At 38.7% G+C, this 21986-nt stretch overlaps 1 protein-coding gene and 1 long non-coding RNA gene across 2 annotated transcripts in view; both read right to left on the bottom strand.

The window, feature by feature from the left end:
* Positions 1-21986, bottom strand: part of LOC139406605 (uncharacterized) — a 55672-nt gene that overhangs the window by 12099 nt on the left and 21587 nt on the right. The window contains exons 2-3 of the long non-coding RNA XR_011634008.1: positions 19888-20137; positions 12097-12202 (exon numbers count right to left, since the gene is read on the bottom strand). This is a non-coding gene — a long non-coding RNA (uncharacterized lncRNA). The remainder of the gene's footprint in view (positions 1-12096; positions 12203-19887; positions 20138-21986) is intronic.
* Positions 14476-16412, bottom strand: LOC139406604 (transcription factor Sox-2-like). The gene has a single exon (XM_071149372.1). The coding sequence runs from the start codon at positions 16132-16134 to the stop codon at positions 15187-15189; it is 948 nt and encodes a 315-aa protein (XP_071005473.1). The 5' UTR covers positions 16135-16412; the 3' UTR covers positions 14476-15186.

Raw genomic sequence — 21986 nt, 5'->3', positions numbered from 1 at the left:
GTTCTGTTATAATCTCCACCCGGCACAGCCAGAAGAAGAGTGGCCACCCCTCATAGCCTGGTTCCTCTCTAGGTTTCTTCCTATGTTTTTGCCTTTCTATGGAGTTTTTCCTAGCCACCGTGCTTCTACACATGCATTGCTTGCTGTTTGTGGTTTTAGGCTGGGTTTCTGTACAGCACGTTGGTATATCAGCTGATGTAAGAAGGGCTATATAAATACATTTGATTTGATTTGGCACACGCTTGGCATTCTCTCAACCAGCTTCATGAGGTAGTCACCTGGAAGGCATCAATTAACAGGTGTGCCTTGTTAAAAGTTGATTTGTGGAATTTCTTTCCTTCTTAATGCGTTTGAGCCAATCAGTTGTGTTGTGACAAGGTAGCGGTTATACAGAATTGTTGTGTTATTGTGCTATTGTGTTATTGAATGTACGTTTGTTTATGTGTAACTCTATGTTGTTCTTTTTGTCGCACTGCTTTGCTTTATCTTGGCCAGGTAGCAGTTGTAAATGAGAACTTGTTCTCAACTGGCCTACCTGGTTAAATAAAGGTTAAATAAAAAAATTAAAAGGGGGATACCTAGTCAAGGGAAAGGGGGATACCTAGTCAGTTGTACAACTGAATGCCTTCAATTGAAATGTGTCTTCTGCATTTAATCCAACCCCTCTTTGGTAAAAGACCAAGTCCATATTATTGCAAGAACAGCTCAAATAAGCAAAGAGAAACGACAGTCCATCACTACTTTAAGACATAAGTCAGTCAATGCGGAAAATTTCAAGAACTTTGAAAGTTTCTTTAAGTGCTGTCGCAAAAAACATCAAGCGATATGATGAAACTGGCTCTCTTGAGGACCGCCACAGGAATGAAAGAGTTACCAGCCTCAGAAATTGCAGCCCAAACAAATTCTTCACAGAGTTCAAGTAACAGACATCTCAACATCAACTGTTCAGATGAGACTGCGTGAATCAGGCCTTCATGATTGAATTGCAACAAAGAAACCACTACTAAAGGACACCAATAAGAAGAAGAGAATTGCTCGGGCCAAGAAACACGAGCCATGGACATTAGACCGGTAGAAATCTGTTGTTTGGTCTGATGAGTCCAAATTTGAGATTTTGGGTTTCAACCGCCGTGTCTTTGTGAAACGCAGAGTAGGTGAATGGATGATCTCCGCATGTGTGGTTCCCACAGTGAAGCATAGAAGAGGTGTGATGGTGTGGGTGTGCTTTGCTGGTGACACTGTCTGGGATTTATTTAGAATTCAAGGCACACTTAACCAGCATGGCTACAACAGCATTCTGTAGCGATACGCCATCCCGTCTGGTTTGCATTTAGTGGGACTATCTTTTGTTTTTCCACAAGACAATGACCCAACACACCTTCAGGTTGTGTAAGGGCTATTTGACCAAGAAGGAGAGGAATGCTGCATCAGATGACCTGGCCTCCACAATCACCCGACATCAACCTAATTGAGATAGTTTGGGATGAGTTGGACCGCAGAGTGAAGGAAAAGCAGCCAATAAGTGCTCATCATATGTGGAAACTCCTACAAGACTGTTACAAAGAATTCCAATTGAAGCTGGCTGAGAGAATGCCAAGAGTGTCCAAAGCTGTCATCAAGGCAAAGAGTGGCTACTTTGAAGAATCTCAAATATAAAATATATTTTGATTTGTTTAACACTTTTTTTGGTTACTACATGATTCCATTTGTGCTATTTCATAGTTTTGATTTCTTCACTATTATTCTACAAGGTAGAAAATAGTAAAAAATAAAGAAAAACCCTTGAATGAGTAGGTGTGTCCAAACTTTTGACTGGTACTGTACATATATATATATATATAATTTATTTGTGGGGTTTATTTATGTTTTCTTGTTCAAGTGAAGAGGGCAAATGGGGACTTTCAGAACTGCATGAACACCCTGATAACTTTACAACAATCTATTGGCAAATGGCTCTCAATCAAACATCTCAAAAAAAGACTGTCAATCTTCTGTATAGATCAGTGAACTCCAGTGACAAGTAACGCAACAAACTGACACAACCCTAAGCTGATTAAATAGAACAGCAGCTCTGTGCTACACACACACACCAACTCTCTCCTAACTGCTGAAAACTTTTAATGAGCACTTCTAGCACACCCATAACCTCCCCTGCCCTGCCCCTCCCCTCCCACCCCTTACTGAAATATGTGGAGATCTGTCAGTGCCAACTAAATTCTTACTCAGGTTGTCAACCATGCCTCTGCTAGACAGGGTCACAGGGTTAAAATCGATTTCACAGGCCACCTGGAGAGCCTAGGCTGCGAACTGACTCAAAAAATTTATATCAGACTTAGAATTGCTTACCACCCAGGGCTAGGCCCAGGCTAACACGCCCACTAAAAAGTCCCCAGCCCAACAGAAGTTTGCACAGGCAGGCTGGAGCTGATGACCCTGCAAGCTGACCTCCTCTAACTTCAACTGAATTGTTCTGGCAGTTTCCACGGTGACGAGGCACTCCAAGCTTTATCCTACTTGGGCTACTGAAACAAGTGGGACCAAATCTTCTCTCCATAATCTACTGGGCAAAAAAAGTTGCATTTCCTTATTTTCTCTGAATGTTCTTTTTACAGGGTACCTATTGTGATTTATTTAGCATTTAGGTTGGATTTCTTCAACTGTGTAATGTAATAGATCATTATATTGATAGTTTATTATTTACAAAATTAGCATTTGTTTATGTAACTATGGCTGTGGTTGTTTTTGTTGTTGTTTTGGGGGATTAAGCGATGTTTTTGTGCCATTTCTTGTGGTGTTAATGTGGTCAAATGCCACTCTGCCCCCCTCCCCATTTCTGTATAATTGTTATTGAATATCATTGCTGTCTTTCCATTTTTGTATTGTCTATAAATGTGAATAAAATTATCTGAGTCCCCCTAATCTTTGTGTTTAGTGATTGTTCCTGTCCAAGATTCAGAGCAAACTTTCGCTCATACTGGACTATCAAAAGGGGAATTTACAAAGACTGATTTGTATAATCACACTCATCTGAAAGAACATCGACATCATTCTCTTATTAAACCACAATTTCACAACAGTCACTTGACTTTATACACTTATGTGACAAAGAGGGTTGGGATCAATTCGGTTTTCAACTTTTCAATTAATTAATTCACTGAAGGCTACATAATCGCCTAAGGGTCATCCTTTGAGCTGCTTCTTACACTGTCCTAAAGTTCAAGACAATCAGAAGTCCTGACATCTAGAGCATTGAGTAAAATGAGTCTCCTATCTGTGTCAGTGAAAGCTAACACGATTAATCAATAACTGCAATTTTCAAATGTTTTCTTTTCCATTTCCTGTCAATAATGATTTGATCAATTGATCCTTTTCTTTAACTAATTTTCCCTTTCTTAGACTGGAATGTTTTGCGTTTTACATGAATGGTCACTTGGCGAGCGCTAACGCATTTTTCAGCGCAATGCACGACCAAATAAAGCTGATCAGACTGCGAAAACGTCGTTCTAACTAGATACTTTAATGTACACTTCATTACCTCAAGGATCGGTTATATTAACATCTGAGCTACAAGCCTTGAGTGCACTCACCCGGGGCGACTGTGTGATGGAGTGATGTTGTGATTGTGATTGGATGCACGCAGAGTAGAAGGTGCTCATGGGTTAATGTCCCGCGTATCATCGGGCAAAACGTTAAATGACACAAGCTGTCACAAAATCAATAAGAGTGGTCCAGCTGTCCTGGATCTTCATCTCCTCTTGAAGTCATAACTTGGTCTGACACCATGTCACCTTTGTGGCCTTGCTTCATATGGCCATTACGTTTCATGAGTTGAGCAATGAGCCATGGAAATAGAGGGCATTACTGTTTACTTCTAGGCCTACAACTATGGACATTGACAACCTTGACCCAGGAGTCGACTTAACATAGTAAACGTAAATGTGTCTCCCTCCAATGAATATGGAGTGTTATGTTTCGTCTGGTACGTATTAATTTGTGGATGTCCATCATCCATTTCATATGATATCTTACCATTTTAAATATGTGTGGCCTACATTAGGGGTTAGGGCAGGGTTTCCCAAACTCGGTCCTCGGGACCCCAAGGGGTGCACGTTTTGTTTTTTGCCCTCTCACTACACAGCTGATTCAGATAATCAACTAATCGTCAAGCTTTCAATCAGCTGTGTAGTGTTAGGGCCAAAAAACAAAACGTGCATCCCTTGGGATCCCGAAGACGAGTTTGGGAGACGCTGGATTAGGGGTTAAGGTTAGGCAGTACTTGATTTGAGCTGGATCCTGCAGAACAGAATCCGTCTCCTCTACGTTTTTTCTGTTTCTTTCCCGGAACCCATTTGTCAGGATCCAGTACCTCCTCTTGTCATGAAAAACTATGTTCACTGTTTGCAATGTAAAAAATATAATAAAATCAGAGTTAAGTTCAACCAATCAAGTTTCCTCTTCTGTAATTATCCGGCCCCCTAAAACACGTAATGTGAAAACGTGCCTGGTGTTCTAAGAATTGGTCGTGTTCGGCCGGCACGGTTTTATGGTTTGGCAACATTGTAGTCTGTTAAGACCAACGCGTGGCCATTGCTGTGGTGAGAGAGGGAAGTGCGCCTGTATCTCTCACGGAACTAGAATGAGATTCGCTTTCTATGATCTCTCTCTTCTCTGATAGACATAACCCTGCAACTTTAATATTTGCATTGTTGCACTTCATCATGTATTTTCTTATACCGGCAGGAAGGGTGCTGGAAGTTCCACAGCACCCTTAATACATGTTAAATACATTTCTCAAAGTTATTGAATTACTGCTGTCTGTTCAGAAATAAATGAAAATAAAAAATGCTACAACAGTAGGCCTATAATTTAGCCACAGTGGATCAATAGCTTGTTAAAAAAAAAACTTTGTATAAATGCCTAGCTGTAGACTGTGTGCCTACTGTTGGAAACGTGCGGCAAATCGTTAGTGAACAGCATGCAGGCAAAACGGGCCTTTCACAATATTTCCAATACAATTGTGGGAAAACACATGTTGGAAAGCAAATGGATTTAGCTGAAAATAGAATAGTAATTTGTTTGTAGGCTACCAAATATGCTATCAGCTTCAAAATAGTCCTATTGCGGGAACAGCATTGTTTTTACAAAGTTTAACTGACTTGCCTAGTTAAATAAATGTTAAATAAAATACATTTCAAAAACAAGAGTGAGCGCATTGGCAGGAGCGCATCTGCCATCGCTGGTGAGTGAGCTGAGCATCATTGGGTGAGTCAGTGAAACTAGAAAGGTTTATTATGAGTATAATTTCCTCCTCATATTGTACACTATGTCCCCAGACACCTAGGCCTACGACAAATGTGTTTTTTTATTGATCGCAGAATATCAGTTTGTCAGTGTCAAAGTAGCCTGTCATTTCAATCATTTGTGCGGTATTGAAAAATATTATTGTAATGTCTCCAGACATCTAAAATTTCATTAAATGCGTTTATAAAAGGCCAGTTTTTTTCCCTTGACCCTAGGCTTAAAAAAGTTGTTCCATGTGTACAACTTTTGCAAGCGCCTCTACTCTACTGCTCTACTCTACTCTACTGCTCTTTGCAAGCACATATGCATGCAATGCTTTATTATATGGCGCCACCCAATTTACAAATTAAGCACTGGGGTTGGGGGTTAAATGTAGAGTTAAGGGAAGCTAACATGCTAAGTAGCTAAAAAGTAGTAAGTAGTTGTAAAATGTTAATATTGTCCATGATGTGATTCGAACACACAACCTTTGGGTTGCTATATTTTAGGTATAATGCAATCTCCTTTAATTTTTGACTTAAGTAACCTTCTGTATTATGAAACTATACCAAACAGAACATATCATATCATAGGAGGGATATTTTTTAATGTCTTTTTTTTTAACCTTTTTTTTTTACCTCTAGGCAAGTCAGTTAAGAACAAATTCTTATTTACAATAACGGCCTACACCAGCCAAACCCGGACGACGCTGGGACAATTGTGTGCCGCCCTATGGGACTCCCATAGGGCGGGTTGTGATACAGCCTGGATTCGAACCAGGGTGATGCAGTGCCCTAGACCGCTGCGCCAATCGGTATCCCAAATAGGGGCTTGAAAAAATAAATAACATTTGTTTCCTGTGGCCTAATTAACAAGGCAGGGTCTCCCCTCCCTCCCAACTCCAGAACTCGTTTCATTGCGTTATGCTAATAGATGGGCTTATAACGCACAGACACTGAAATCTCATCCAGCTACTATTCGCTTTCCTGAGGGAGATGTCATTTCGCAGGGGGGGGGACACAATGACGAGCTCGTGAGTGACAGAGCTCTGATCTCAGCGATAGGAAGATAGCCACCTGATTAAAATGGTTCGCTTGTTCCCCTTAGTCACTCGATCAGCGTGTGAACTCTTCTTATTTATAATCAAATGCAGTGACCGAGTAGCGCCCAGAACAGCACACTTCCAAGTTCCAACCCAATGTAATTCATTGCCCTATATTTATTAAACGCTGCCACAGGTGCAACGCTCAAAATCCAATATAGATAGTGTAAACATTTATAACAAAATAATTCATAGGTTATTATTGTATTATTATTCACCGTCTTATGAGTTTAAAAAAAAACATGTGTGGTCGCAACAGTACACGTTTTAGAAACGAAAAAATACATTTTAACCAATATATGAATAATATTTCCCAAAAGTGAGTGTCAGCCCCAGCCAGGGCATTGTTTACCCCGTGCAGACAGATAGATCCCTGTCGCATCTGAGTCATGCGTTATTATCAGTCACAGAAAAACGCATTGGATGTTTTTTTTTTAAAAGGACCCACTTTTCCATTCGAGAACTGTTTCTGTCAGAGCGACAGGAGAGGGACCATTCAAAAACTGTGAGCCACGGACCACTCTTGAGTATTAATTAGGGTGATGCAATCCATAGAAACGTATGGATTCAACATAATCGACTTTCCAGTTCTGGCGGGAGAGATAGAATAGACAAGTAGTTGGAGGATATAATTTACTGTTTGAGGGAAGTCATGCGTGTAATTGAGTATATTTAACACCACCATTTTTAATGATCAATGATTAAGGGTGAACTCATTACATGTTTCAGTCTCTGCTTTTATCATTATTTGACTTTGTAGAGGATGTTGGTTCGTTTGTGCCATACTCTCAGCATTTCACACATTTGGGAGAAACATTTGGGAGGAAGAATTCTGCGTGTTTATTATGAAGCCCAACAATCTTTATTTTATATGTCCGAGCAGACCTATTTGATTGATGTCTCTCACATTCCTGAATAGGCTTCTTAAAGATTTATTCGGCTATTCCTATATTTTCTCATTTTGATTGTCCTACAGGCAAAATATGTGAGCTTTTTCATCTGTATTTTAGATATGTGATCATTTTACGTTCTTCTTTCAACAAACCCAGGCGCTCAAGCAGAGTAGTTCTCCCACTTCCATTCAAATGACTCGGGCATCATGTCGCATGTCTATAAAGGGCCTTTGTAGTGCCCTTTCAGTACTCAGACAAACTTTTGTAAACACTTTGCTCTAAAGCATACAGAAAGTCAGCCGCTTGCGAACGAGCTGCTGTCCTAGATTTATTTCCATTCACACTCTCGATCAGCCACAGGGATAAACATATTGATAAAGTTGTATAAGGTTTAACTTTTCATTGGGCCTACCGTTTCAAAGTTCAAACTGGTATTCCCTATAGATACAGGTCTATATGCTCACATTGAATGACTGAACTATCTAAAGATAAGACATATTTTATATTTACATTGTAATGTATTTATTTTTCTTAAATCTCGAAATGTGTTACCCAGATGCTTGTAATGTGGTCCTTGATCAATATGGGATACATGAATACTGAAATTTTGAAGGAATGAAGTGAACAATGAGTTCTGCTGTTGGGGAAGTCAGTGCATTGCTGTCAACAGAGGGTTGGATAGTGACAGTCGTCGTGGCCATTGCCACTACTGGGAAGTGACAGAAGCTCCCGTTTCGTCTGCTGATGATTTACGCAAAAACAACGTCGAACGTCAAAGATATAGTCCTACAATGTCACATGTATGATTTTAGAACGACTTGGAATAAAAATCACACTTTAACGAAACAAACCAATCTAAAACGTACGTGTTTTAATTGGATGATTTTGTAAGACATGTATTTATTTATATTCATATTGCATTAGTTGGTAGGTCCATCATATTACGTTTTTAGCCTAGAAGGCCTAATGAACGTCTCTGATGTTCCATGGTGCCAAGATGTAGGCATATAGTTTGTCACCAACTGATGCTTGCTATAGGCTAAATCTGTGCTAAAGGGGGCTAAATGGAAGAGTGATACTTTTAAATGAGTATGTTTATAATGAAACTATGCTATTATTAAACCTTTATTTAACTAGGCAAGTCAGTTAAGAACAAATTCTTATTTACAATAACGTCCTACCTGGGAACAATGGGTTAACTGCCTTGTTCAGGGGCAGAACAACAGTTGTTTACCTTGTCAGCTCGGGGATTCGATCCAGCTACCACAACACTACAACCAACTTTTTTTAAAGCATCTAGTATATAATGAAACATTAACAAAACTTTTTACAACTTGTTCTAGGCCTACGTTTTAATCATGCATGGTATTTCGCAATGTTATTTATCAGGTTTGAAAAGCTTGTCACAGTGGATGTGTTTTATGTTAGCATCGACACAGCAACACAACTATTAAAACCTGCCTGAAACAAGCATCCTGCTCCCCACCCCACGCTGAGCTTCTCGCCTCATTTGTTTCCCAGGCTATGCCAGTGTTCCATAAAGCTCGAGCTTGATCTGCATCGTACTGCACACCCCTGCTGGCTGCACCGCTGCATCAAAGCATATATTGTTCTAGGCATGGGTGGACTGACCAATAGAAGTGGAAAAGCAGAAACACTTGCCCCGCAACTATTGTTGCGCATGGGTAAATTTTGTTTCCGCACAATAGCAGCCTAACCAATAACGTGGGCCGTTTTCAGATTAGAACGTACTCAGCCTATCATGTAGCAGTCCGTTATCACCTGTTGCCTGACAGACTGCGGTAGGCCTACTATACATGTGGTAGTAAAGACCAGAAGCCTGACAGACAGAATGTCCCAGAAGTGAAACTAAAGTTTTCAGGTCTGCTCAGCCTTATATCCCATCACTGTTGCCCATCAAGATTAAAACATATTTTACTTTACGAGTAGGCAACCGGTCAAAGTTTTTGTTTAGTCTCTTTGAAGGGGTAGGGGCAGAGGGCAGTAAAGCGCAAATATTGTTCATGGTATATTTAATGGCATAAATAGTATTAATAGTGTATACATTCCCCTTATAATAGATGAATTTGAGTCACAAATGGTGACAGTGGTCGTGTCTTCTGCTCTAAATGATATATTCGCTGTTCAATTGCAGTGGCCATGCACCTTCTGAAATGTCCACAATTAGATGTGCATTGTTCCTAACCCAATCTAACGAAGCGTTTGACGTTATTAGCCTAAATAATAAAGAGATGATGATTTATATTGTTTTTCGTGAAAAAAGGCATTATACGCTGTTATCCTGTCATTAAGAATGTATTAACTCGAATTAGTTATACAACAATATGTATATTTAAATTTGAGCTAGGCCTGCCACTTTCAGCAGTTTTGTTCCTTTCTAAAATAGGCCCAATCTGTGTTTGTATTAGCTATGATACATAGTGACATGCTTCATCATAAAAAGTATAATCGTCCAATATGATGCAGTTTCTGTTTAGCCTACTGTATCCCATCATTGGTAGAGTATGCACTATGCGGTGAATAACCTGATATATGCAGAGCTATGTTAAATTCAACTAGCAACAAATACTCTCAATGTCTACCTCAAGTGTCAGTTTGATTTAAAAAATAAATAAAACACAACACAACTTGAGTCACTGAAATCATGAAACGTGAGAGACCAACTGTTGTATCTTATCAGAGCTAAATCCCGCGGTTTGATTAGAATTATAGTCAAGTGCCAATAGGCCTCCATAGCAACTTCAGTACAGTGGTCTTCCACTGGGCAAACAGATGTCAATTCAACCTCTATTCCATGGTGGTTCAACGTAATTTCATTGAAATCACGTGGAAACAACGTTGATTCAACCAGTGTGTGATTAAACCAGTGTGTGGCCAGTGGGCATATTGTATTTACTAGGACATTGTTAGTGCCTACTTATCCATTGAACAGTGGTTACCGTCCTAATCCCCTAGACGCCAGAATATGCAATGAGTTTAGGGTCGCCGTTTTAGAATTTAAAACCCACCATCCATTAAATTAGGGTGTGTCCACAATCTAAAACAACTAAGTGGCCATGGTGCTGGTTGAGAAAAGGGTTCAACATTTGATTGTTATTAATTACAGACTGTGGGGCGGCAGGTATCCTGGTGGTTAGAGCGTTGGACTAGTAACCGAAAGGTGGCAAAATCGAATCCCCAAGCTGACAAGGTAAACATCTATCGTTCTGCCCCTGAACACGGCAGTTAACCCACTGTTCCTAGGCCGTCATTGTAAATAAGAATTTGTTCTTAACTGACTTGCCTAGTTAAATAAAAAATAAATAAAATCACAGGATATCAAAATGTCCACAGAAAACAACTTGAAGAATGTTTTAAATAATGTTCTCAAAGCATACATTTTGATATTGCTATAAACCTTTCATTATCAATTATAAGTGATATAAACACAGGAAAACACAATAACAATCCTGAGTCATTCAGCCCATGGTTGTGTATATCTTCTGGCGAGCTGTAAAGTGTGTGAGCTCCGCTCGGTAAGGACTGCACTGCACTGAGAATGTGTGAGAGGCGCAGAGATGATGGCATGCTGGCCGACAGTGTGTGGTCTATTGAAATGAATGCGCATTTTGGCTGCGCAGGGACCCCCATCCCCCTGCTTCCCTGCACCTGCACTGGATCAGGGAGCGACTGCCATTCACCCCTGAAACCACTGTTAAAATAGACGATATCTCTGATAGTTTTCAATTCAACGAATCTCACAATGCTACACCCCCTACAGATACCCGTCCCCTACAACCCTCAACTCCTCAAAAACTACAGCAGATAAAGCGACAAAAATCGTTACTTTAGGGAAAGTCGTTTTCTTTACACTGTTGTGTATGCTATCACTGACTAGTGGCCCAATAACGAGACATAGCCCTAGGCCTAATATTTTCCAGACGAAATAATAAGTGCATAAAAACATCAACAACAATAAAACAACATCAACAATAATAATAATGAATTAAATATAATCTCCTCAAATTCCATTATGCCACCAAGGGAAATAAGAGTAGGCCAATAGTGCATATGTGTATAGGCCTATGCCTATTGTGTAGCCTACCATGCCTTTCTTCCAGATTTCCTTATGTTTTAGTTTCTGAAGAATAAGTTATAGGAAGATATAGGCTACTCTCTCACATGGTGTGTCCAACAAAATATTAGACAATGAGGAACATGGAGCATAGGAAATGCTCTATTTACCAATCTAGTACATGTGACGTCATTGCTCCATACGATCAGTAAATCTGGTAACTGATTAGGGGTTTGATTAGAAGCCTATTGGGGACTATTACGTGTGCGCATATTCCACTACCTCAGAGAACACTTAGTTAGTGCTATCGGGGATCCATACACTAAACCCTAAAACTAACCCCTACCTTAACCCTAACCTTAACCCTTACCTTACCCGATTTACGTTAAAATGGTTAAGGTCAGAGTTGGGACGTCCCAAGGATCCCGAATTAGCAAACACCGTTAACACTATAGGACACATCTCTGACGTTTATATATAATTTATTAAACGATACACATTTTAACTACAAAAACTAATATAGAAATAGCAGATAGACATATAGGTTATCTGATTAAATACTGAGGTCTCTTGACGCATATCTTACTTTGAATGAGATCTGGACACTAGATATGAAGATGTGTTTATACACGTTGGGCCCTCATATGTTGTGATTATTACGTTCCAGGAAGAGCGTGTCATTTCACAAAGATATCAAAATATATTATCTGAGGGGTTTTACTATGATCAAAACATAGAGTGCTTACCACCTGTTGCTGTCCACAGCTGCGGCAGCCTCCGCGCGGACCGCGGCGGAGCAAAATCAAGGCCTGTTGGAACAATTGGGTCCTCTTCTTATACGGTGCTGTTATCCTAAATCACACAAAACGATACATTTAGTTGTCAATGTTTTACGTGTGTACTCGGTAGTTCCATTTATAACAAAAGGGACAATATCCAAGCATTCAAAACATTAGAGGGTTGAACACAACTCAGCGGCGTTTGAATCTGGCGCTCCATTGAGCGCTTTGAGATTAAATCACGCAATTGAAAATACATTTAAACACTCATCTCTTATCCTTCTCTCCTATGTGGTGGCCCAACAAGGGGATTCCTTGACTGATCACTGCTCCTCCAGGGAATAGTCCAAGCCTGATATCCCTTATTCAATGTGTAGAAAACGGGAGTCTCTCAATGAAAGTCCAACACAAAAGTCTTAAATTCAAGAGGTTCAGGAGCCTAATATTAGGTTAATAGTAAATTCCCTTTACCTTATCACAACTATTGCGAATATAGCCTAGTCGTCCGCTCCATTTATATTTTCATGAATGTTTTCCACTTACGTATTTGCAATATACTTTAAAGGTAAAATGCATATCTGTCGTTTCTTCTAATCTCCAAAAACATTAATGTAACTAAAGCTAAATGCTCATACTCAATATATATATAGGCTAGCATATGATCACATAGGCCTTTCGTGCTGCCATTAAATTAAAATTAAAAGCCTAACACTCTCGACCTTAAAACATCCTAGTTTATCAAACATGTTCAGCTATTACAACCAATTATAGGTACTGCTTGTATAAATAATTAATTTAACCACTGCTGCCTGACCCCTTGAAAGTCCGGTATAGGGACACCATTTTCGGAATAATACTTTGGAAAGAGCCCTCGTCAAATATTAATTTAGCGGTTAATGTGAGCTCCTCTCCCCCGGGACCTAGTCTCATAGAGGCTTCCCAGCCTTGGCAAGCAACAGTTCTAATCTACCTCTGTAGTTAAAAAAAAAATGTTTTTAACACCCACAGATTTAAAATTTTATATTCAATGGATAGACCATAATCTCATCCAGGTTTAATTTGGAGAAATGACAGACGACAGTTTGAACACTTCAGGCAAGATAGTTTAAAGTTATGCCCATCGACATGAACTGTGTGAACCATGGTTAAGAGAAATCATAATTTGAATAAACAGTGAATTCAATGCCCATTCGAATATGAAGATATTTAGGCTATAGGCCTCTGAGTGAAAATTATTTGCGCTGTTTGGGTCTTTTGATTATTTGCAGAAATACTTTCCATTTGATTTAATCATTAAACAGGCTACATTAAGTGTTAGCCAGTAGAACAATTTATATTAAAGAAATAATACAATTAGGCCTAATATGGAGCGACATTAAACAGAACAATGAAAAATGATGTGGTGCATGCATGCTTTCAATACAAGTAGGCTTATAACAGGCATATTTATTAAATCTATTTTTTTCGTTGTTGCTCAGTAGGGTCTATCTTTATTCATATATCAAGAGCCTCAGTGTTATTAATGTTTTATTATCCATACCACAAACATGCCTACATATTATCCAAACTAGAAACATGCCTTCATAATCCAGCTCACATGGACTGCGTCTATGTTGTCACACTTGTTTTCTGATACATGAGAGCTAAACTTAATTAATTCAAATCAGTAGTCCTATGAAATGATATGCACCAAACCGGTTCTCAATTAGAATTATAAAATAAATCAAATGATGTGTGTATTGATTAAAGAAAAATATAAAATGAACGACTACCTGGAGAGAATCTTCAACATTTTGAGCGAATAATCTTACACGCAAAGCATAGGGTTTGAGGCAACAAACTTTCGCACGCGGTTGTCCTTCTTAATCCTTAGCTCCATAGCTCATTTCACCAAAAAACTAAGTCTAAATCATCTGAAGACTTAACATGACAAAGAAACAGGCATGCACACGTGTTCTTAGACACAGATGCACAGATGCATACACACATGTACGCACAAAATGATGTGGTTTGATTTAGTTTTTGTTGATATTTCTGATGAGATATGATTTAAGACTTAGCATGTTATAATAACTTAATTAGGCTATATTCCTGTGTGTCCTTGGATTGTAAAAAAAACAAAAACATGACAGAATATTAAGGTCTATCAAGTTCTGACATATGATGTGATGAATAAATACTGATGCAACATGAATAACATAAATGCAATACAAAACATGGACAATCCACAACAAATTGAGCGAGGATGACAATCTTATCTAATTAATCAAATGATAAATAAAATCAAAACTCATACAATTTCAAGTATCCAAATTTTAAAAATTTATTCATTTCAAACTGCATATTGAAAAAACTTCGCTGAAATTGTAACTGTTATAATGATGAAATTAGTTCGAATATATATACATGGAGTGTTGGCTGCTGCGTACAGACCACATTTTAAAATACAACTACGGGAATGAAATGTTGAAATAAAAACTTAAAATATCACAGTAAATATACATCAATTGTACAAATCATTAGAAAATAAGGAACACAAACTTCATACCTCTAACAGATGAAAAGTGGGAGACAAAATATAAATTAACAATTATGCTTAACCTGTAAGGAAAGGTTTCTGCTTATTCTTATTTTTTTTTAAGAAATTAAAATGGTTTAGTACTAATGAACCTTGAGGAGAAACATTTACCTGCTTTGCTTATAGGCCTACTTCCGCTATTCCAATGTTTGCAGTTTTAGGAGTATCTTGAACTCAATTTCAATTCTGCCATTGTCTTTTCTGCAGAATTTCGGTTTATAAAAATGTAACCTCTTGTAGTTTACAAAAATTACATCTGATTGTTATGTTTTTTATATATAAATACTGTACAAAAGGTGATTGCAATAATAAAACATCTGATTGAGACTCTCCCACTTTCTACTTTCCAAACTCATACACCATTGAAAAACTTTCTAGAAAAAGTTGTTCTTTCCTTGAGTTCTGTACAACTTTTACCACCCAAAAATGTCTGTACAAAAATAGTCCATAGTAGTCCAGTTTCTCTTATTAAAGTTTATTTACATATGTGATAATGGGAGTGTGCCATTAATCGTCGTGCCTGGTACAGGTGCGCTCTGGTAATGTTGGGACATATGGAGTCTGCTTTGGGCAGTTTGCTCCGGCACCTCAGCACCCGGTAAGTACATACTGATCATGTCCCGTAGGTCTCCAGTCTGACACGGAGCACCCCTTGAGTGAGACGAAGACGTGACTATGGGGGGACTGCAACTGGACTCTGACTTGACCACCGAACCCATGGAGCCCAGAGTCATTCCAGGAGTGCTCTGCTGTGAGTATGACATGCTATACGTGGGTGATCCGTTCATGTAGGTCTGGGAGTTTGTCATGGAGTTGTACTGAAGTGCGCTCATGTCATAGCGGTGCATTTGCTGCATCTGTGCGGTGTTGTGAGCGTTTAAACCAGGGTGCTGCCCATAACCAAGCTGCTCCTGCATCATGCCATAACCTCCATTGGTCCAGCCGTTCATATGTGCGTAACTGTCCATCCTTTGATTAACCCCACCGCCCAAGCCTCCCCCTACACCCACTCCAGCGCCCATGGCATTGCCGCCTGTCGCAAGAAGTCCACCTGGCAGAGTATACTTGTCCTTCTTCATCAGGGTCTTGGTTTTCCTCCGGGGTCTGTATTTGTAATCCGGATGTTCCTTCATGTGGAGAGCCCGGAGACGCTTCGCTTCGTCAATGAAAGGTCGCTTTTCGCTCTCGGATAGAAGCTTCCACTCGGCCCCAAGTCTTTTGCTTATTTCCGAATTGTGCATTTTGGGGTTTTCCTGTGCCATCTTTCTTCGTTGTCCCCTCGACCAAACCATGAAGGCATTCATGGGTCTCTTGACTCGGTCCGGACTGTTTTTCAGGTTGTTTCCAGATGCATTTGAATTCCCCGTAACCCCAGAATTTGTCTGGGGTGCGGTTGGTTTCAGTTCAGTTTCCATCATGTTATACATTATAAACAGATTTTTATTAAACTTGCCGACCAATTAAAAAAGTCCAACACAAAGGTAGCTGGAGTTACCTTGTCGTTTTCAGTAACTTTGCAGAAATAGTAAACGTCTTTTTGCCTTCAGCCAGTAGGTCCTGTTGTGTCCAAAAACTTCTCTCTTGGTCTCAAAGAAACAACAAACTACTTTTCCCTCTTCGCCAGAGCCTTGACAACTCCGGATACTTTTTGAACAAGTTAATAGACAACCATTCATGGGATGAGTGCTGTCAGGGAATAAATGCCTTTTTACCTGACCAATCACAGAGCGACTGTTCCCTCGGCCAGGATTGTGTCTTTTATTTATCATAAAGGGGCGGGGTTACTCGCGGTCAGTGGTGGAGCACTGAGGCAGAAGCTGCGGTTATCAACCAATAGAAGCTATATATGTATTATTCCAAGTGCTTAAAGTGGGAACATTACACTAGGATGGCAAACTTTAAGTGCTTCCTACTGAAAATCGAGGAACACAAGCTCCAGAACTTATACAGTAGGATACATTTATGTTGTTAAGTAAACAGCATATCGGACCAATTCAGCTTTTTAAACTTTTATAGGCTACCATTTTTAAACTCGTTCAAACGTTATTTGGAAGCATAATACATAACATTTCAAACTTCATTCGATATTTCATCTTCACTGAATCAAATGTTCAATGTGTCTTTAGATCAAGATAGCTATTTCGGCTATATTGTGTTTTTTTTTAATGTTCAACGACAAAACAGGGGCAAAAGCAAATGGGGCATAAATCAAAACGTACACATACAAATATCCTAGCCTACTTAACCTTTGCTTATAATAATCACTTCTTTATCAGTAGGCCTAGAGTGACAGTTGAAGAAATAGTTGTGAAAGTAGTAGTCTAGTTGTAGTAAGCTATTAGCAATACGGGTGACGTTATTAGTTATAAGTAATTAGGCGATGTGTAGCAATCCATTACATTAATATAAGTGTTTTGAGTTAAGGAATCGATCAGCAAGTTCAGCTCGGTTTTTGCACTGAAAAGCGGATAGGTAATCTTAGCTGTTTCCCCATTGTTTAAATGGATGAGCTTCAATTCAACTGAAGTTGAATGCCAACAGAAAACAGACATGCCCATCACAAATAATTAGTTTTGTTTCGGGTGTTGTCAGTACATCAGCCCGAACAAAAGCATGACTACATTCCGTTAAGATCTTTTTTGTTGAAATTCACTTCGTCACAAGACAAAAAATTATATAATACAAAAAGTTTTCACAAACAATATGACCAAGAGGGGTCACCACTTCAACGATAGGCCAATATAACAGGCACTTTTGTCCATAGATTTTCCATTTATAACATCAACAATTGGCATTGGAAAATAGGCTTGGACAATGTTTTATAGGCATATCTGATGGATAATTTACATTACTGTGAGCTACAAAAGCTGATGGAGCATGAACAGCGAAAATACACTAACACGCCTAATATGTGTTCAGTAAAAGCACGTGTTTATGCATATGAATTCACATGTAGGATAGTTCCAACTGACTTGCCTAGTTAAATAAAGGTTAAAACAAATTATAATAATTGTTCCAAAAGGTTGTATCAGCCACACGAAGCCCGTTGTAACATGCCATTAGCGCCGTCTGCTGGCGAAAGGGACAATAGCAAATAACCTTTATGAACGTATAAACCTAAAAGGTGTCATGGAACACTATTATAGCTTATGTTAGTTTGTTCTGTTGTGCGCTGTAGCCTAATAATATAACTTGTATACCAACTACAGGTTTAGAAGGCTAATTTATTTTCAAAACATTCACGCTTATGGTAAAACAGTTGGCAATGATGCTGGAAATGTTGGAAAAGCATCAAATAGGCCTATCGCCTACATACATCTATTGAGAAACTTGACACTGAATATATTGTATTTTTTGGACACAGTTTTGAGCGAGATAAAGTTTTAAATCTACAACGTCTAGCCTATACTATTAATATAATAATTATAGCCTATGCCTATTTTGTACATGTTATTAAACAAAACATCAATACCTATTTGAATGATATACAAACTGGTAAAGAGTTTATTACCACCATATTCAAAAGGTTTCACTTTTGAGGAATTGGGTGAGATGTGGAGATACAACAGTCAGAAATAGCCGCTTCTCTTTCTGCGTTCGAGTTTTTTCCCCGCTATTTGTATGTAATCTGTTTACGATGATGGGAAAAGCAACAGCGGGGAGTCTGCAACATCTTTAAGAATCGAAAACAGGAATGTCCCTGCATTTGCAATTAGCAAACTATTCGACAACTAACCGATTTGAGGGAAACACCGTTTGACCACTCGATAGACCAAAACCAGTACTATTTGCACCATAAAACAAACATATTTTTAAAGAAGGCTCGACTGAGCAAAATCAATAATAACACATTTATAGGATATTTTATTCATGTACAAACTAGAAAGAAAACACTGTAATTCATAGCAAATTAACTTTTTAATAAAAACACATTGTTTCTCATTAAATGCAGGCATAATGATTGTGAAAATATCTTAGAGGGAATCTGTTAAATATTGTTTTTTAAAAGCCTATAGCCCACCCTTCTGGAAAATGTAATAATGTTTTTCTGCCTTTCAAAATGCACATCTGACCCGATATAAAACCATGTCTGCCATAATAACCCTTAGGCCTATAGCCTAACTCAATATACCTCCCATAATAACCCTTAGGCCTGCCTCAATATATATCCCATAAAAACCCTATTTCCTATAGCCTAACTCATTATATCTTTAATCACACCAAAGTCCTAAAATATCCATATTTACTCAATATAATCCAACATAACCAGCACTGATATTACTAATTGGATGTAATATATTTATTTAATCAATGGATTTACTTTTTAAACAGCTCCTTACTTTTCTCAGAGAGACAGAGAGATAGAGAGAGACTTCATGGTAAGAAAAATGACAGAAAATAACCATGATGAATCTCTAAATTGTATATTATTGTCCACTAGGTGTCGTGCTAGTGATTGGAGAGCAGTAGGCCTGCACCAAATTAAATATTAATTTATAAGCACTCAATACATGTAGCCTATGAAACACCCAAGGAAAAGGGAGAGTGGATGGTTAAAGAGTGCAAACCTAATATAGTTATACTAACTTAACTCTACCCACAAACATTTCTGTTCTCTAATTTGCTATATTGCTCTTTAACTTCAAACTATAAATCAGTATAAACTCAGAAATGGATTAATACATATTAAACATTTACTTTAGAACAATCATTTGACAAGTGTGATGTTTCAATATTTGGTTGACAGCCTACTCTCAAGTAGCCCAGATCAAGGCCAAATCAATACATCTTGAAAAAAGATTAAGAACAGTGTTGAAAGGTCAAATATTAGGCTACTTCTGCTGAAGAATGAGGAGAATTGTGTAACAAAATGTTTCAAAAAAAAATACATAATGGGACAAATCTCAAACAGTAGTCAACAAAACAAACAAAGCCATTACAAAAACAAAACAAACCACTAAACACGTACATGATGGATATTTATAATATAAATCTACTTGAAATCTAATGTTTGCGAGTGTTGAGCAAGCTTTAAATTATGTCCGAGTACCCAATGGGAAAATAACCTACGAACCACTGAAGCTCATAACGCGATACTCTATCACACTGCAGTGCACTGCATATAGGCGCAGCCTGCTTTTCACTGTCCCCGGACCACTCTCGACTGTAATGCTACTTACGTGCCAGTTTGGGTGTTGTCCTCATCTTTGCTTGATTGGCAGAAAAGAGGATGGAACAGTATCTGGCCGATTCAAGAACCACTCTTCAGCCGCCGGAGATCCCGCTCTCTGCTCGACCGACACAGCGGTAGGCTGTCTCTCTCTCTTTGCTCGCCCGGTAGTCCGCAGGTTTTTCCAAAAGCCAGTGCTCTTACTTCAGCGTACCATCGTTCAAGCTGCTCGCTGAACGCTGGTGTTTTGCTCGCTACCCCTGTAACAAGAAAAGCCGTTTATGGCTACACACAATCTGAAAAGGGGCCGATTTAAAAAGAGAAGAATGCATCAAGAACAACAAAAGTCAGTTATACCAAGTCTGCTTCACCCCCCCCCCCCCACCCCCACCACCACTACAACCACCCCACATAATGAGAAGGGAAAGCTTTATATTTTTTTTCAGTGTGTATTCAGAGATAATTTGAAGCCATTGTTTCTGATACAGATGGTTCTTTTTAATACAATAACTCTGCTCTTTGTGAATTCTACCCACAATACAAATCTAAAGCGTTCTCCTGAATAACAATTTTGTTCTCTCTTGTATAGGGCAAACAAAAGCTGCCGTGAGGTAATGGGCTTGGTTTATTATTGAAAGGCATAGAATGGGGATTTGATAAAGATTTTTTTCGTTTGCAGAAAGTAGGCTTCACTGCAATGTCAAGAGAAGCTGGCATTGGTTGAACAAAATGTTCGCTATGGGTTGGTGATGAACAATTTTATTAATAATATTATCATAGTAATACATATTTTTTATTATTATTATTATCAACAATTCCCCAAAATGATCATTCATAAGCTGAATCCTTAAACTGGAGAGAAAGCAGACCTGAGAGACACTTTTTTTGGAGAGAGAGGCTACAATAAACTATGATAATAGGAACTGTGGTTACGGATTTTGAATCAAGCTTAAAAGTTTCATATAACATGGGTTTAAAATCTCAATAGTATTGTTACCATGGATTTCACATAGCATTATTCTTTTTTTTAGTTAAGTGAGATGATTGAATATCGCATTCAGGGAGCATAAGGTTTCTCAATAGCCATTTAAAGTAACGTATTCAATCTGCAGCTGATGCCATTTGTAATTAAGCTATGGGTAATCAATGAAGTGCTTTAGGAGTTACAAAGCACAGACGTTTAGCCAAAGAAAACATATTGCATATCACCAATCATTAGGGCTGAATTTACTCTCCATGTCACCTAAGCTTTGGCTTTGGCCTGACTCAAGGTCTTTATCAGTCTTGTCAGGGAGCTGGAAGAGAAAATGGGAATCTGAAGACAAAAGGTCTCAGCGGGGAAAGTTGTTAGTCAGTGGCTCTACTTTGTCTACTTTTCTATAGGAATTACTGGCTTCCTCTACCTTCCTATAGGTCTATAAAGACAGTAATCCACTCCAGTGACAGCAAGGGTTTTGTCTTCTCATAGAACACAGTTCACTGTTAATCTCTGAGGTGCTGCTGCAAAGGTGTGAACAATAATGACTTAAATCAAAATTCTATCCGTTAATTAGCTTGCAAGGTGCACCCAAAAAATGGAGGGAGATGCTTTGCTTTGTCTTGGCCAGGTCACAGTTGTAAATGAGAACTTGTTCTCCACTGGCCTACCTGGTTAAATAAAGGTGAAATAAAATAAAGATAAAAGTCAAATGAGTTGTTCAATGGACGTCTTTGGATGATTTGAATTAAAACTACATTGAGAGAGAAATGATTCAATGCAACAGCTCATTGTTTTCCAGGCAGAGTCTAATAGCAGTATGTCTGAGAGAGTTCACTTAGAAGTGTTTTGAGCATCACAGAATGATAACACATTTCAGATGTAAAGCTGGGCATTCATGTATAACTGGGCATCCACCCACCTACCCACCCACGCACAAAGTAAACCCACCTAACACACCCCTCTGCCATAAACCACTGACATACACTATATGCCTATATAACTCAGCCTGGTAAGTATTCACTGGGAGTGCTCTAATGCATAGCACAGTAATGACTGAGTGACAAAACACTTGTCATAATATGCTGTGACAGACTGTAATAATAGTCATAAGCATTATGAATGCTGACATA

The sequence above is a fragment of the Oncorhynchus clarkii genome, chromosome 4 (genome assembly GCF_045791955.1).
Source record: "Oncorhynchus clarkii lewisi isolate Uvic-CL-2024 chromosome 4, UVic_Ocla_1.0, whole genome shotgun sequence".
In the NCBI taxonomy this organism is placed as follows: domain Eukaryota; kingdom Metazoa; phylum Chordata; class Actinopteri; order Salmoniformes; family Salmonidae; genus Oncorhynchus; species Oncorhynchus clarkii.
The sequence above is the reverse complement of the archived record's forward strand: the minus strand, read 5'-3'. Positions and strand labels throughout refer to the sequence as shown.

Excerpts from the sequence above, each read along its gene's own strand:
- LOC139406604 (XM_071149372.1), bottom strand. The coding sequence starts at position 16,134 with ATGTATAACATGATGGAAACTGAACTGAAACCAACCGCACCCCAGACA.